At 38.3% G+C, this 13,817-nt stretch overlaps 1 protein-coding gene across 1 annotated transcript in view; it reads right to left on the reverse strand.

Annotated features, from left to right (window-relative positions):
* Positions 1-1,701: 1,701 nt before the first annotated feature.
* Positions 1,702-13,817, reverse strand: part of LOC126248393 (adenosine 3'-phospho 5'-phosphosulfate transporter 1) — a 101,444-nt gene continuing 89,328 nt past the window's right edge. Inside the window, exon 8 of the mRNA XM_049949343.1 lies at positions 1,702-5,722. Coding sequence (XP_049805300.1) covers positions 5,555-5,722 — 168 coding nt within the window. The 3' untranslated portion in view covers positions 1,702-5,554. The remainder of the gene's footprint in view (positions 5,723-13,817) is intronic.

The following is a 13,817-nucleotide window of genomic DNA, read 5'->3' on the forward strand; positions in this document are numbered from 1 at the left end:
GGACAGCAGTAACTGTGCAGCAAGTGGGGCAATGTCACTCCACGAGGACGAGTCTCTTGTTATGCCAATGTGACTAGGCACATGGTTTTAGTTGGTTGATTTAAAGGCAGGAGAAGGGACCAAACTACGAGGTCATCGGTCCCTCGTGGTTTTAGTGAAGCAAATGGGCATTGGAGCCACATAAATAAGTATGGATTTTGAGGCAGGCATCATTTTTTGCTGGAAGCCAGCAGCACCGCCACGTCAGAGAGAGAACTGGGCACTGCAGGCAGCAGCCACGGGTTCCAGATTGTGCTGCACTGCTGCCAGCACTAAGCCTTTCACGGGACTTGGTGCCACAGCCCTGCCAACCTGCAGCCACTCACATCGAGTTCCTAATTGGACTTGCTGCTGTAGTGCCAGCCGCCATTCAACTCCAGTCTGAGGGCAGCAGGTTAAGTCCCATGCACAGCAGACACCACATGCTGCCATGGTGGCTGCATGTGGGCCCGAGGGACCAATCCCCAAGCAGAACAACGTCCCAGCACAACACACAGTGCCGCTGACATCAACAGCCGTGGTCTCCAAAGGCTGCCGGTCTCAACAGTGCAGGGCACCAGCTGAGGAGCTATGGGTGAAAGCTGCCGCCTGTTCACCAGCACCAGCCAGGGACAATGGGGGAGGCATGCCTGCCTCACTACACCATATATTGAAATCAATGAAAGTTCTAACTATTCACAATGTTTGCCCTTGGCCCCATGGCCTGGCACAACCACTCACTCTTCCCCCAGCTTGCCTGTAAATTAGCTTTATTATTCTATCTTCGCAAACATTTTACTGCAGTTAGTACTCCTTTTTACTATTTGTGTGTGTTAGATTTCATATTAAATGTAATGTAAAATATGAAGAATGCCTAGTAACATGAAAGAGTGCCTTTTGATCTTAATCTTACTAGCATAAAGAAATAAACTGGCTGGAAAAAATTAAGTCTTAAAGTTTGTAATGTATCTTACACTTTTAAATGTTAGAAATGAAAAAAGTTGCAGGAAGAAAGACATAATCTTTACCATTTTGAATCAAGATGCATACACAACAAAAAGGAGAGAAATACAATATACAGAATGGGCTCAGCTACAGAGAAGATTTCTACAGATACTGAAGAGCAATGGGAGAGAAGGCAGTTTGCATATGGATAGCAGTCTTTATAAAATACATTTGAGAGCCACCACACAGTGAGTGAAGCTGTAGCACATGCAAAATGGGTATAACATAAAAATACTATGATAATATGACAGAAATATAATACAGGGAAGTGAAGGAAAGAAAGATAGAAAAGGAAAATTATGGAAAGAACTATGACTAAATATAGTGATTTAAAGGAAGAGTATGCATTAGAACTAAGGCAGCTCCATGTTAACATGTAATGTCTGTTGTTATCTACAGCACTTCATTTCTGCTCTAATATAAGTCTGAGCGTGTGTATTGACTCAGGACTGCTGAATAATTTTCTATACCACTGTTACTCTTTGTTACCTATAGCTTTTCTTGTTCTTGTTGCACGATTCGCGAAACCTGACAGTTCCATATCTAGCATAAGATAATTTTGGACACAGATGTCATCGTTATTTTTGGTGAGTGTTATCTTTTTATTTGACGTAACTCACAGCACTTGGTTAATAAATATTTCTGAATTTTCATGCTAATGATAAATAAAATACAAGAGAGGTTTAAATCAAAATTTCATTTTACAAAATCAGAAAATATACAATAAAAATTGGGGCAGAACTGTGTGTTTTTCAAACATACAATAAAAAGTTTTTAACACATAATATAACACGGTTATAAATGTTTCTTCACAGTGGTCTCCGTATTCCAGGTTAGAGAAACATTGCATATGTTCCAGCACTTAATATGTTGTTATTCATCATTTCTTCATGCTTTGTTTTCTACATGAATTAAGCTACAATAGTGTCACACAGGGATTATGGAACTTGATAATTTCTAATGTGATTCTTAACCTTGAATAATTTGTAATACTCCCTTTAATTTTCTAAATACCCATTCCAATATAAAAATGTTCATGTTCCCACTAACTTTTCCACTGCAAGGTTTCAAATTTGTTAGAGTGTTTGTGGTTTTGGGTGCACTGAAACCTTGTAAACATATATAAAAGGGCACTGGAAAGCACACACTGCAATATTTTGTAAACTCTGGATTTGGAAACCACCATGGTGGAATGTCTACAAGACAGTAATAGGGGAAATCCAATTATGTATGCAGTTATTTCATACAAAAATGCGCATTTTAGTTGAAGTCTTACAACATGGTCTCCATCATTTCCAATAAAATACTTTTAGTTCTGTACACAGAGCCTCTTGTTAATACCACTCAGTGGCAAAGGAGTTACTAAGTCTGTCACACTATTTAAAAAATTATGACTGTTGATAGAATAATAGTTTGGGCATGTGTACATTAAATACATATGGAACACACTAAATTCACATTTCTAGAACTCCCACTCCCACATACATTCCAAGAGAATTGGTGAATTAAACAATACACAAAACAGCATAGCACACTTTCTTCATTAAGTATCTTACAAATGTATGACCACATAAATCAAAGTATCAACATTTACAAAAAAAGATAAATACAGTGCATATTAATGGAAAAATAAGGAATTGGTAATGGCAAAGGTCATGTATAATCAAACAACATCATTCAAATAATACTGCAGTTTTGTAAAGCTTATGAGATAAAGCTATTTTTAATTCCTTTGCTTTGGGAGCATCTAAAATTATTCAATAATTTATAACTCCCATGGAGTCTTAAAAAATTCATCACATATAGAAGACAGTCCGAAGTTATGCAGAAAACCAGCAATGTTTTTTTTAACACATGCTCACTACTGTTCAAAATTTATTTATACATTTAACCACCAAAAACTGAGATTATAAATGCCTTTGAGCTCTGTTTTCTAACACATTACTCTATTACAAACATGTTAATGAATAAGCAAATATCTAAATTTGAACATGTAAAACTGTTAATCTCAACTTTAAAATTTTAGCAGTGTTGACGACAAGCAAATGGAAGGCCATCTAACATTTGTGTAAAGCAATTCCACAAACAGAATATAAAGCTAAACAGCAGCTGGTATGGTTAAGGAACATTAGCATTGTAAATCTAAAAGGTGTCACTGACCAATCAGCTGATCACTCTGAAGACTGATCCAATCAACAGGTTGACAATATTAGTCATACAAAAAGAAAGTTTGTGAACTATCATCATTCAGTTAATGACAATTGGGTGTGTGGGTGGGGGTGGGGGGAGGGACTGACTAAGACCGCAAACATTAAAGTCAACCAGAAGGCTTATGAGAAAGGAAACAATAATCATGTAAAAATTATCTGAATACAATTAAAATATCCTTCTGTGTCATTTTTATACAATATCTTAATAGTTCTTAATAAAATATGGCTAGTGGCACAGTTTGGTTTCTGAAGAGAGTCAGAAACATAATAATTGGATTTTCTTTATTTATTTTAGATTTCTTTGACAAAATACTGACCTACTGAACCTTCAAGCCAGAAGCCACAAGTATACACTAGTAAGCCTTAGACATCCTGCTTGGAAGTAACTACAGTGCAATTCAATGCACAAAGTCTCTCTGGAAATGTAACTGCTCTGTCATCTGTTTGTGACACGATATTGTACCATCTCCAATTTTCCTCTACACATTATCATTCACATTTTATTTTTCTTAACTAATTTCAAGCTAAGCTTTATGTGTTTGGCATCATGTAGTAAAAGTACTGGCAAGCTCTGTGGAATGGTGCCCATTTGTTGCAATTCCAGTGGATGGCATGCAGCAAGCGAACTGAAGCCAATCACATTCCACACGTACATTTACGATGAAGGGTTTGCTAGGCAACAGCTTCATAATGCAGCACCAGAGCTTAGAATGCTAATGGTATTTAAAATTATGTAAATGGTCTCATTCATGTAAAAGAGTTCATCAATACACAAAGTAACTTGGAAAATTTATTGAATAATGAGTTAGTTTTCTTAATTTTCAGAATTTCTGGCTGCATTAAAAACAAAATAAAAGTTGAAATACAATTAGTGTTGAATGTATCCATTTATTTCTGAATTATAATGTGTAATATGTAAGTGTCAGTATATGAATGGACTGTACACCTCTGTACACGGTTCACCAAAATGTAACTTTATATTGTTATTATGAGTCACAATGACTCAATTTGCAGTTCAGAAAAGTTTTTAATTAATGGATGGATGATTGATGGGTTTACATTAATTTCAATGAGAATGGCTCACAGATGGAACACTCCATTGACATGCATTAATTACATGTGGCATTTTGATTTATGCCCCCCCCCCCCAAAAAAAAAAAATCCATTATCTATTTCCAAAATATTATGCTGCCATTTTAAAACTCAAGTATATTCAGGAACTATGCACTAAGACTACATGGACATTCATTCAAGTAACTTACAGGTATGTGAACTATCTACTTCTGGGTTTATACCATTCAATGTGAGTATGTTCAAGAATCATTTCCTGAATCAGTAGCCAACGTAATTATGACACTGTACGGTCTGTGGTAGTGAATCTGCTAGGTGAAAGCTTCACACAACTATTTCGACAGATGGAAATAAGAGCATTTCCACTCAGACTCAGTGGAATGTTAGCATATTTACTGTTGTAGGAAACAGTATGCTCTGTCTCAAACACTGACTTTAGTGCAGTATAGTAGTTTGTAGAAGATCATTTTAACTTTAACACAAACATGGTGATGAAATTGTTAGGTTATTTGAGATCTGCAGCATTTTAGTTAGTGTCACTGACATTTATAAACCACATGGACATAACAGTGGCGAATGAGGACAAAAATAAATGTGTTCTGATTGTAAACATCCATAAACTCAAAAACACATAGAAAGTGAGAAGATATATTGCAGATGATTCTGCATAGCTAAAATTCAGTATAAGTTTATTCTTGGCATATACAAAAACAGTATACTGAGTTTTGTTACAACACAAGAGTAATTCAGATAAAACTCTGCATTCCAGCACTTACTGACTGGTCATTTAAATTACTATCATTATTTTACATCAGATGCAAAATAATTATTGGCCTCGAATATCAATAGCCTTTTTGTTTAAAAGAAGGCTGTTATTAATTTGTCTTTTCTGTTAGGGTTTAATGTCTCGTCGACAACAACTAATTACGAATGGAAGAGAAGAAAAGGTAGTGACAAACTCAACTTCTTTTTCCTCTCTCTTAATCACAGCATCTTTGCTCCAGTGATCAAAAAGAGTGATTCAATCCATCATTACTATTTCCATTAGTTAGCTTAATCTGTGCTACTTTGTTACACAAACTGAGCCTAAATATCATTGTGCCACACAAGAATACTTCGAAAATGTGGCTTACAAAATAATACAGAACATCATCAGTAATGATTGCTACATAATTTCAATGACTAATTTTACAAATAAAATAAACCTCAGTAAGTTGGGATGCAATGGAAAAATGAGTTAATGGCCATTTCTACACCTTGATCCCAGCAGCCACTTGAGTCTTCTTTCTAATTGAACGTAACCTCTGATTGCAGTACACTCGCAAAAAAATTGATATAAAAACTACAAATACTCCAATAATGCCAAGAGCAGTAATATGATGTTGATAAATTACGCATGATAACAAGATGGCGAGGCCCTGCAATAAAAAAAGGTTATACAAATTATTAAACATCAAAGTGTTACAAGAATAAGTATATTACAAGCATGAAAAGAAGTATACTGAGTGTCAACTTATGCAGACTAGTCTTGATAATAACTCTCAGAGACAATATTTGCCTTAATGAATTCCAACTAAGAAAGTGCACAAAGATGTACTAGCAATAAGAAATTAAGATTTCTGAAAAAATGAAGTTTGCACATGAGAAAGAAAGTGCCAATATATCTTTCTGGTACCAAAGGCACAAAAATCAGTGCATGAATGAAATAAAATGGAGCAGAATGATGTGTATTGAGGAAATGGGTCTGTCATACAATTAAAAATTTTGCTTGTGTGTGTGTGTGTGTGGTGTGTGTGTGTGTGCGGGCGCGCGCGCTCACAACAGACGCTACAGCTATAGCTTAGCTAAAGGAGCATTTCAACAGCTGCAGACTTGTCTGTGTCACTGACCACGTGCCGTCTGTTGCTCACTCAACTGGTGGCACAACAAGTATTGCAATAGCTTCCACTGCCCAAAAACTTTTGAGTGTGTCAGCCCGCTGCAGGAATGTCGTTGCTGGCATGCTGAATGACAAAATGAAGTTCTTTAAGATGAATTGCTTTTCTTATCCTTGGGTCCGCAACCATCAAATATTGATTAAAAGATTTTGGTTTCAATTTGGCTGTTATTATCTGGAGAGAGGGTGAGGACAGAAAAGTATAAGTTTTATTCGCCACTGTTGGCCAAGTTCAACAACATGTTTATCATCAGTGTGGTTGAGACCTGTACATCTACACCTACACCTGCAGCTACATGATTACTCTGCAATTCACACTAAAGTGTCTGGCAGAGGGCTCATCGAACTACTTTCACACTATTTCTCTACCATTCCACTCTCTAAGAGTGTGTGGTGAAAATCAAACACTTAAATATTTATCTGTCAGCTCTGATTTTTCTTATTTTATTACAATGATGATTTCTCCCCATGTCACTGGATGTCAACAAAATATTTTCATACTCTAAAGAGAATGTCCTCCCCCCATGAACCACGGACCTTGCCGTTGGCGGGGAGGCTTGCGTGCCTCAACAATACAGATATCCGTACTGGAGGTGTAACCACAACGGAGGGGTATCTGTTGAGAGGCCAGACAAACCTGTGGTTCCTGAAGAGGGGCAGCAGCCTTTTCAGCAGTTGCAGGAGCAACAGTCTGGATGTTTGACTGATCTGGCCTTGTAACATTAACCAAAATGGCCTTGCTGTTCTGGTACTGCGAACGGATGAAAGCAAGGGGAAACTACAGCCGTAATTCTTCCCGAGGGCATGCAGCTTTACTGTATGATTAAATGATGATGGCGTCCTCTTGGGTAAAGTATTCCGGAGGCAAAATAGTCCCCCATTCGGATCTCCGGGCGGGGACTACTCAAGAGGACGTTATTATCAGGAGAAAGAAAACTGGCGTTCTACAGATCAGAGCGTGGAATGTCACATCCCTTAATCGGGCAGGTAGATTAGAAAATTTAAAAAGGGAAATGGGTAGGTTAAAGTTAGATATAGTAGGAATTAGTGAAGTTTGGTGGCAGGAGGAATAAGACTTTTGGTCAGGTGAAGGAGTAGGTTAAATAATGAATAAAAAAATAGGAGTGTGGGTAAGCTACTACAAACAGCATAGTGAACGCATTATTGTGGCCAAGATAGACACGAAGCCCACGCCTACTACAGTAGTACAAGTTTATATGCCAACTAGCTCTGCAGATGACGAAGAAATTGATGAAATGTATGATGAGATAAAAGAAATTATTCAGGTAGTGAAGGGAGACGAAAATTTAATAGTCATGGGTGACTGGAATTCGAGAGTAGGAAAAGGGAGAGAAGGAAACATAGTAGGTGAATATGGATTGGGGCTAAGAAATGAAAGAGGAAGCCGCCTGGTAGAATTTTGCGCAGAGCATAACTTAATCATAGCTAACACTTGGTTTAAGAATCATGAAAGAAGGTTGTATACATGGAAGAACCCTGGAGATACTGAAAGGTATCAGATAGACTATATAATGGTAAGACAGAGATTTAGGAACCAGGTTTTAAATTGTAAGACATTTCCAGGGGCAGATGTGGACTCTGACCATTATCTATTGGTTATGAACTGTAGATTAAAACTGAAGAAACTGCAAAAAGGTGGGAATTTAAGGAGATGGGACCTGGATAAACTGAAAGAACCAGAGGCTGTGCAGAGTTTCAGGGAGAACATAAGGGAACAACTGAGAGGAATGGGGGAAAGAAATACAGTAGAAAAAGAATAGTTAGCTTTAAGGGATGAAATGGTGAAGGCAGCAGAGGATCAAATAGGTAAAAAGACGAGGGCTAGTAGAAACCCTTGGGTAACAGAAGAAATATTGAATTTAATTGATGAAAGGAGAAAATATAAAAATGCAGTAAACGAAGCAGGCAAAAAGGAATACAAACATCTCAAAAATGAGATCGACAGGAAGTGCAAAATGGCTAAGCAGGGATGGCTAGAGGACAAATGTAAGGGTGTAGAGGCTTGTCTCACTAGGGGTAAGATAGATACTGCCTACAGGAAAATTAAAGAGACCTTTGGAGAAAAGAGAACCACTTGTATGAATATCAAGAGCTCAGATGGAAACCCAGTTCTAAGTAAAGAAGGGAAAGCAGAAAGGTGGAAGGAGTATGCAGAGGGTCTATACAAGGGCGATGTACTTGAGGACAATATTATGGAAATGGATGAGGATGTAGATGAAGATGAAATGGGAGATACGATACTGCGTGAAGAGTTTGACAGAGCACTGAAAGACCTGAGTCGAAACAAGGCCCCGGGAGTAGACAACATTCCATTAGAACTACTGACGGCCTTGGGAGAGCCAGTCCTGACGAAACTCTACCATCTGGTGAGCAAGATGTATGAGACAGGCAAAATATCCTCACACTTCAAGAAGAATATAATAATTCCAATCCCAAAGAAAGCAGGTGTTGACAGATGTGAAAATTACTGAACTATCAGTTTAATAAGTCACAGCTGCAAAATACTAACGCGAATTCTTTACAGACGAATGGAAAAACCTCGGGGAAGATCAGTTTTGATTCCGTAGAAATGTGGGAACACGTGAGGCAATACTGACCCTACGACTTATCTTAGAAGAAAGATTAAAAAAAGGCAAACCTACGTTTCTAGCATTTGTAGACTTAGAGAAAGCTTTTGACAATGTTGATTGGAATACTCTCTTTCAAATTCTGAAGGTGACAGGGGTAAAATGCAGGGACCGGAAGGCTATTTACAATTTGTACAGAAACCAGATGGCAGTTATAAGAGTCGAGGGACATGAAAGGGAAGCAGTGGTTGGGAAGGGAGTGAGACAGTGTTGTAGCCTATCCCCGATGTTATTCAATCTGTATATTGAGCAAGCAATAAAGGAAACAAAAGAAAAATTCGGAGTAGGTATTAAAATCCATGGGGAAGAAATAAAAACTTTGAGGTTCACCGATGACATTGTAATTCTGTCAGAGACAGCAAAGGACTTGGAAGAGCAGTTGAACGGAATGGACAGTGTCTTGAAAGGAGGGTATAAGATGAACATCAACAAAAGCAAAACGAGGATAATGGAATGTAGTTGAATTAAGTCGGGTGATGCTGAGGGAATTAGCTTAGGAAATGAGATACTTAAAGTAGTAAATGAGTTTTGCTATTAGGGGAGCAAAATAACTGATGATGGTCGAAGTAGAGAGGATATAAAATGTAGACTGGCAATGGCAAGGAAAGCGTTTCTGAAGAAGAAAAATTTGTTAACATCGAGTATAGATTTAAGTGTCAGGAAGTCGTTTCTGAAAGTATTTGTATGGAGTGTAGCCATGTATGGAAGTGAAACACGGACGATAAATAGTTTGGACAAGAAGAGAATAGAAGCTTTCGAAATGTGGTGTTACAGAAGAATGCTGAAGATTAGATGGGTAGATCACATAACTAATGAGGAGGTATTGAATAGAATTGGGGAGAAGAGGAGTTTGTGGCACAACTTGACTAGAAGAAGGGATCGGTTGGTAGGACATGTTCTGAGACATCGAGGGATCACCAATTTAGTATTGGAGGGCAGCGTGGAGAGTAAAAATTGTAGAGGGAGACCAAGAGATGAATACACCAAGCAGATTCAGAAGGATGTAGGTTGCAGTAGGTACTGGGAGATGAAGAAGCTTGCACAGGATAGAGTAGCATGGAGAGCTGTATCAAACCAGTCTCAGGACTGAAGATCACAACAACAAGGAGAATGTTGGTTGATTCAGGAGAGGAGACCAAATAGTGAGATCAATAGTCCCATTGGATTAGGTAAGCATGGGAAAGGAAGTTGCCACGCCCTTTGAAAGGAATCAGTCTGCCATTTGCCTGAAGCACTTTAGAGAAATTATTGAAAACCTAAATCAGGATGGCAGGACGTGGGTTTGAAACATCGTCCTCCCATATGCGAGTCTAGTGTACTAACCACGCGCCACCTTGCTCGATGAGAAGAACGTTGGAAATTGAAATTTCATGAAAAGACCCCATTGCAATGAAAAACGTCACACATCATATCCATGACATTATCTCTTCTATTTTGCGATATTACAAAACAAGCTGCCTTTCTTTGAACTTTTCCGATGTCCTCCGTCAATCCTATCTGGTAAGGTACCCATACTGCACAGCAATACTCTAACAGAGGACACACAAGTGTAGTGTAAGCAGTCTCTTTAGAAGATCTGTTGCATCTTATAAGTGTTTTGCCAATAAAACACAATCTTTGCTTCGCCTCCCCCAAATACTTTTCTACATGATTGTTCCAGTTTAAGTTATTCATAAATGTAATCTCTAAGTATTTAGTTGAATTTACAACCCTCAGATTTGTGTGATTTATCATGTAACTGAAATTTGACTCTAAATAATGAAAAGTGGGAAGTTATCCACATGAGTGCTAAATCCTTGAGCATACATGTGGATAACTTCACACTTTTCATTTAGAATCAACTGCTACTTTTCACATGATACATATATCTTTTCTAAATCATTTTGCAATTGGTTTTAATCATCAAATGACTTTACATGACACAGTAAATGACAGCATCCTCTGCAAACAATTTAAGTGGGCTGCTCACATTGTCTCCTAAATTGTTTATATAGGTCAGGAACAGCAGAGGACCTGTATTACATCCTTGGGGAATGCCAGATATTATTTCTGTTTTACTCGATAATTTTCTGTCAATTACTACAAACTGCAACCTTTCTGAGAGGAAATCATGAATCCAGTCATACAACTGAGATGATGCTCCACAGGCACACAACTTGATTAGAAGTCGCTTGTGAGGGATGCTGCCAAAAGCCTTCTGGAAACCTAAACATATGGAATCAATTTGACATCCCCTGTCGATAGCACTCATTAGCTCATGACAATAAAGAGCTAGTTTTATTTCACAAGAATAATATTCCTGAATCCATGAATCAATGTTGGTTGTTTGTTAATAAATCATTTTCTTCTAGGTAATTCTTAATGTTTGGGCGCAGTATATGTTCCAAAATCCTACTGCAAATCAGTGTTAGTGATAAGGGTCTGTAATTCAGTGGATTACTCCAATTTTCTTTCTTGGTTAGTGGTGAGACTTGTGCAACTTTGGGGTCTTTAGGTATCAATATTTCAATAAGTGAGTGGCTGTGTACAATTACTAATATGGAGCTATTGTAGCAACATACTCTGAAAGGAATATAGCTGGTATACAATCTGGACTGGAGGTGGTGGTGGTTAGTGTTTAACGTCCCGTCGACAACGAGGTCATTAGAGTTAGGGTTAGGGAAGGATTGGGAAGGAAATCGGCCGTGCCCTTTCAAAGGAACCATCCCGGCATTTGCCTGAAACGATTTAGGGAAATCACGGAAAACCTAAATCTGGACTGGAGGCATTGCCTTTATTAAGTGATCTAAGCTGCTTCCCTACAACAAAATGTCTACATTTAAGTTACTCATGTTTGCAGTTGTTCTTGTTGTGAATTCTGGAATATTTAATTCATCTTCTTTGGTGAAGGAATTACAGGAAACTACATTTAGTAAATAAGCTTTAGTGGCATTGTCATCAATAACATCACCATTGTTATCATGCAGTGAAGGCAGTGATTGTGTCTTACCGCTGGTGTACTTTACGTACGACCAGAATCTCTCAGGGTTTTCAGCCAGATTTCGAGGCAAGAGTTATTAAAAGCATCTCACACTGATGTTCGGACTAAATTTTGACCTTCTGTAAAACTTTGGCAATCTTGGGGGTTTTGCATTCTTTTAAATTTGACTTGCTTTTTTCACTGGTTCTGCAACAGCGTTATGATCTGTTTTTTGTTCCCTGGGGGCTCTGTTCCATCTGTTAGTAATTTATTTGGCATAAATCTCTCCACTGCTGTCAATACTTTTTTTTTTTTTAATCTAAGACACGTCTTGTTTACACTTTTATAGTTACTTTGGGAGGAATGGAGGCTGTCTCTTAGGAAGGCATCAAGAGAATTTATATCTGATTTTTTAAATAGATATATTTTTTACTTATTTTTAGTGGTTTTGGGTGTTGTGGTATTCAGTCACCCTAAAATGACCTAGTGGTCACTAATCCCTGTACTCGTTATAATGCTCCCTATTTGCTCGGGATTATTTGTTGTTATGAGGTCGAGTATGTTTTCACAACCATTTACACTTTGAGTGGGATCCTGAACTAATTGTTCAAATCAATTTTGGAGAAAGCTTTCAGTACAATTTCGGATGATCTTTTATGCCTACCACCGACTTTAAACACCTATTTCTGCCAACATATTGAGGGTAGATTGAAGTTACCACCAAGTACAATTGTGACACTCAAGTCTTCTTTGAAATGTTCACTAATTGTATCATCTAAGTTGGGAGATCGGAAAAAGGAACCAAATATTAATTTATTCCAGTTGTCCAGTATAGCCTCTAACAATACTAACTCACAAGACTTACCAGATAAATTTCGCTACAAGATAGACTACTTCCAAAAGCAACTAATGCATGACTGCCGTATTTAATCTGTGTAACAATGGAAAATCCAGGATGGAATAATAACAATATTATGAAAAGGACAGACTGCTACTTGCTATATGGCAGAATCTGTGTAACAATGGAAAATCCAGGATGGAATAATAACAATATTATGAAAAGGACAGACTGCTACTTGCTATATGGCAGAGGTGTTGAGTTGCAGATAGGCACCACAAAAAGACTGTCAAATAAGTAAGCTTTTGGCCAACAAGCCCTCCATCCGAATCAAACACACACACACACACACACACACACACACACACACACACACACACAAGAACACTGTCTCTGACCGCCAATGCAAGACCTCAGAAACCAGACACAATGATCATGGTGTGTGTGTGTGTGTGTGTGTGTGTGTGTGTGTGTGTGTGTGTGTGGTGAGTAGTAATCTATATTTTCCATAACGTTGTATTTAATATATCCTTTCTGAACACTGTTACATTCTTTGTTAACATTTTGGGTGAACTGATCTCCAGCTTTAGCCAGCTTTCAGTACCTGTAATCATTTGTGCTTCAGTGCTTTCTATTAGCACCTGGAGCTCTGGTTCTTTCCCAACACAGGTACAATTTACTACTAATAAAACCTATAGTTTCTATATCACCCCCGTACTGTATTTGACCTGCATCCTTTGAGACAGAAACCCTTTTGAAACTTCCTGGCAGATTAAAACTGTGTGCCCGACCGAGACTCGAACTCGGGACCTTTGCCTTTCGCGGGCAAGTGCTCTACCAACTGAGCTACCGAAGCATGACTCACGCCCGGTACTCACAGCTTTACTTCTCATTCTAGAAACCCTTTTAGTTATTTCCTGTGACCTTCTAACCCCCCCCCCCCCCCCCAATTCACTCCACACAGCTCCCACTACCCACGTGGCCACCTCCAGGGTGTAGTGGACCACTGAGCTATTAAGCGCAAACCGATTACCCATCGCTCTATGGCCCAAGTCACGGTTTTCACAGAACCACCTAAGCCTCTGATTGAGATCTCCACTCAGCTTTGTATGAAGATGCGCAGACAATCCTG

The sequence above is a fragment of the Schistocerca nitens genome, chromosome 3, assembly GCF_023898315.1.
Source record: "Schistocerca nitens isolate TAMUIC-IGC-003100 chromosome 3, iqSchNite1.1, whole genome shotgun sequence".
NCBI lineage: Eukaryota > Metazoa > Arthropoda > Insecta > Orthoptera > Acrididae > Schistocerca > Schistocerca nitens.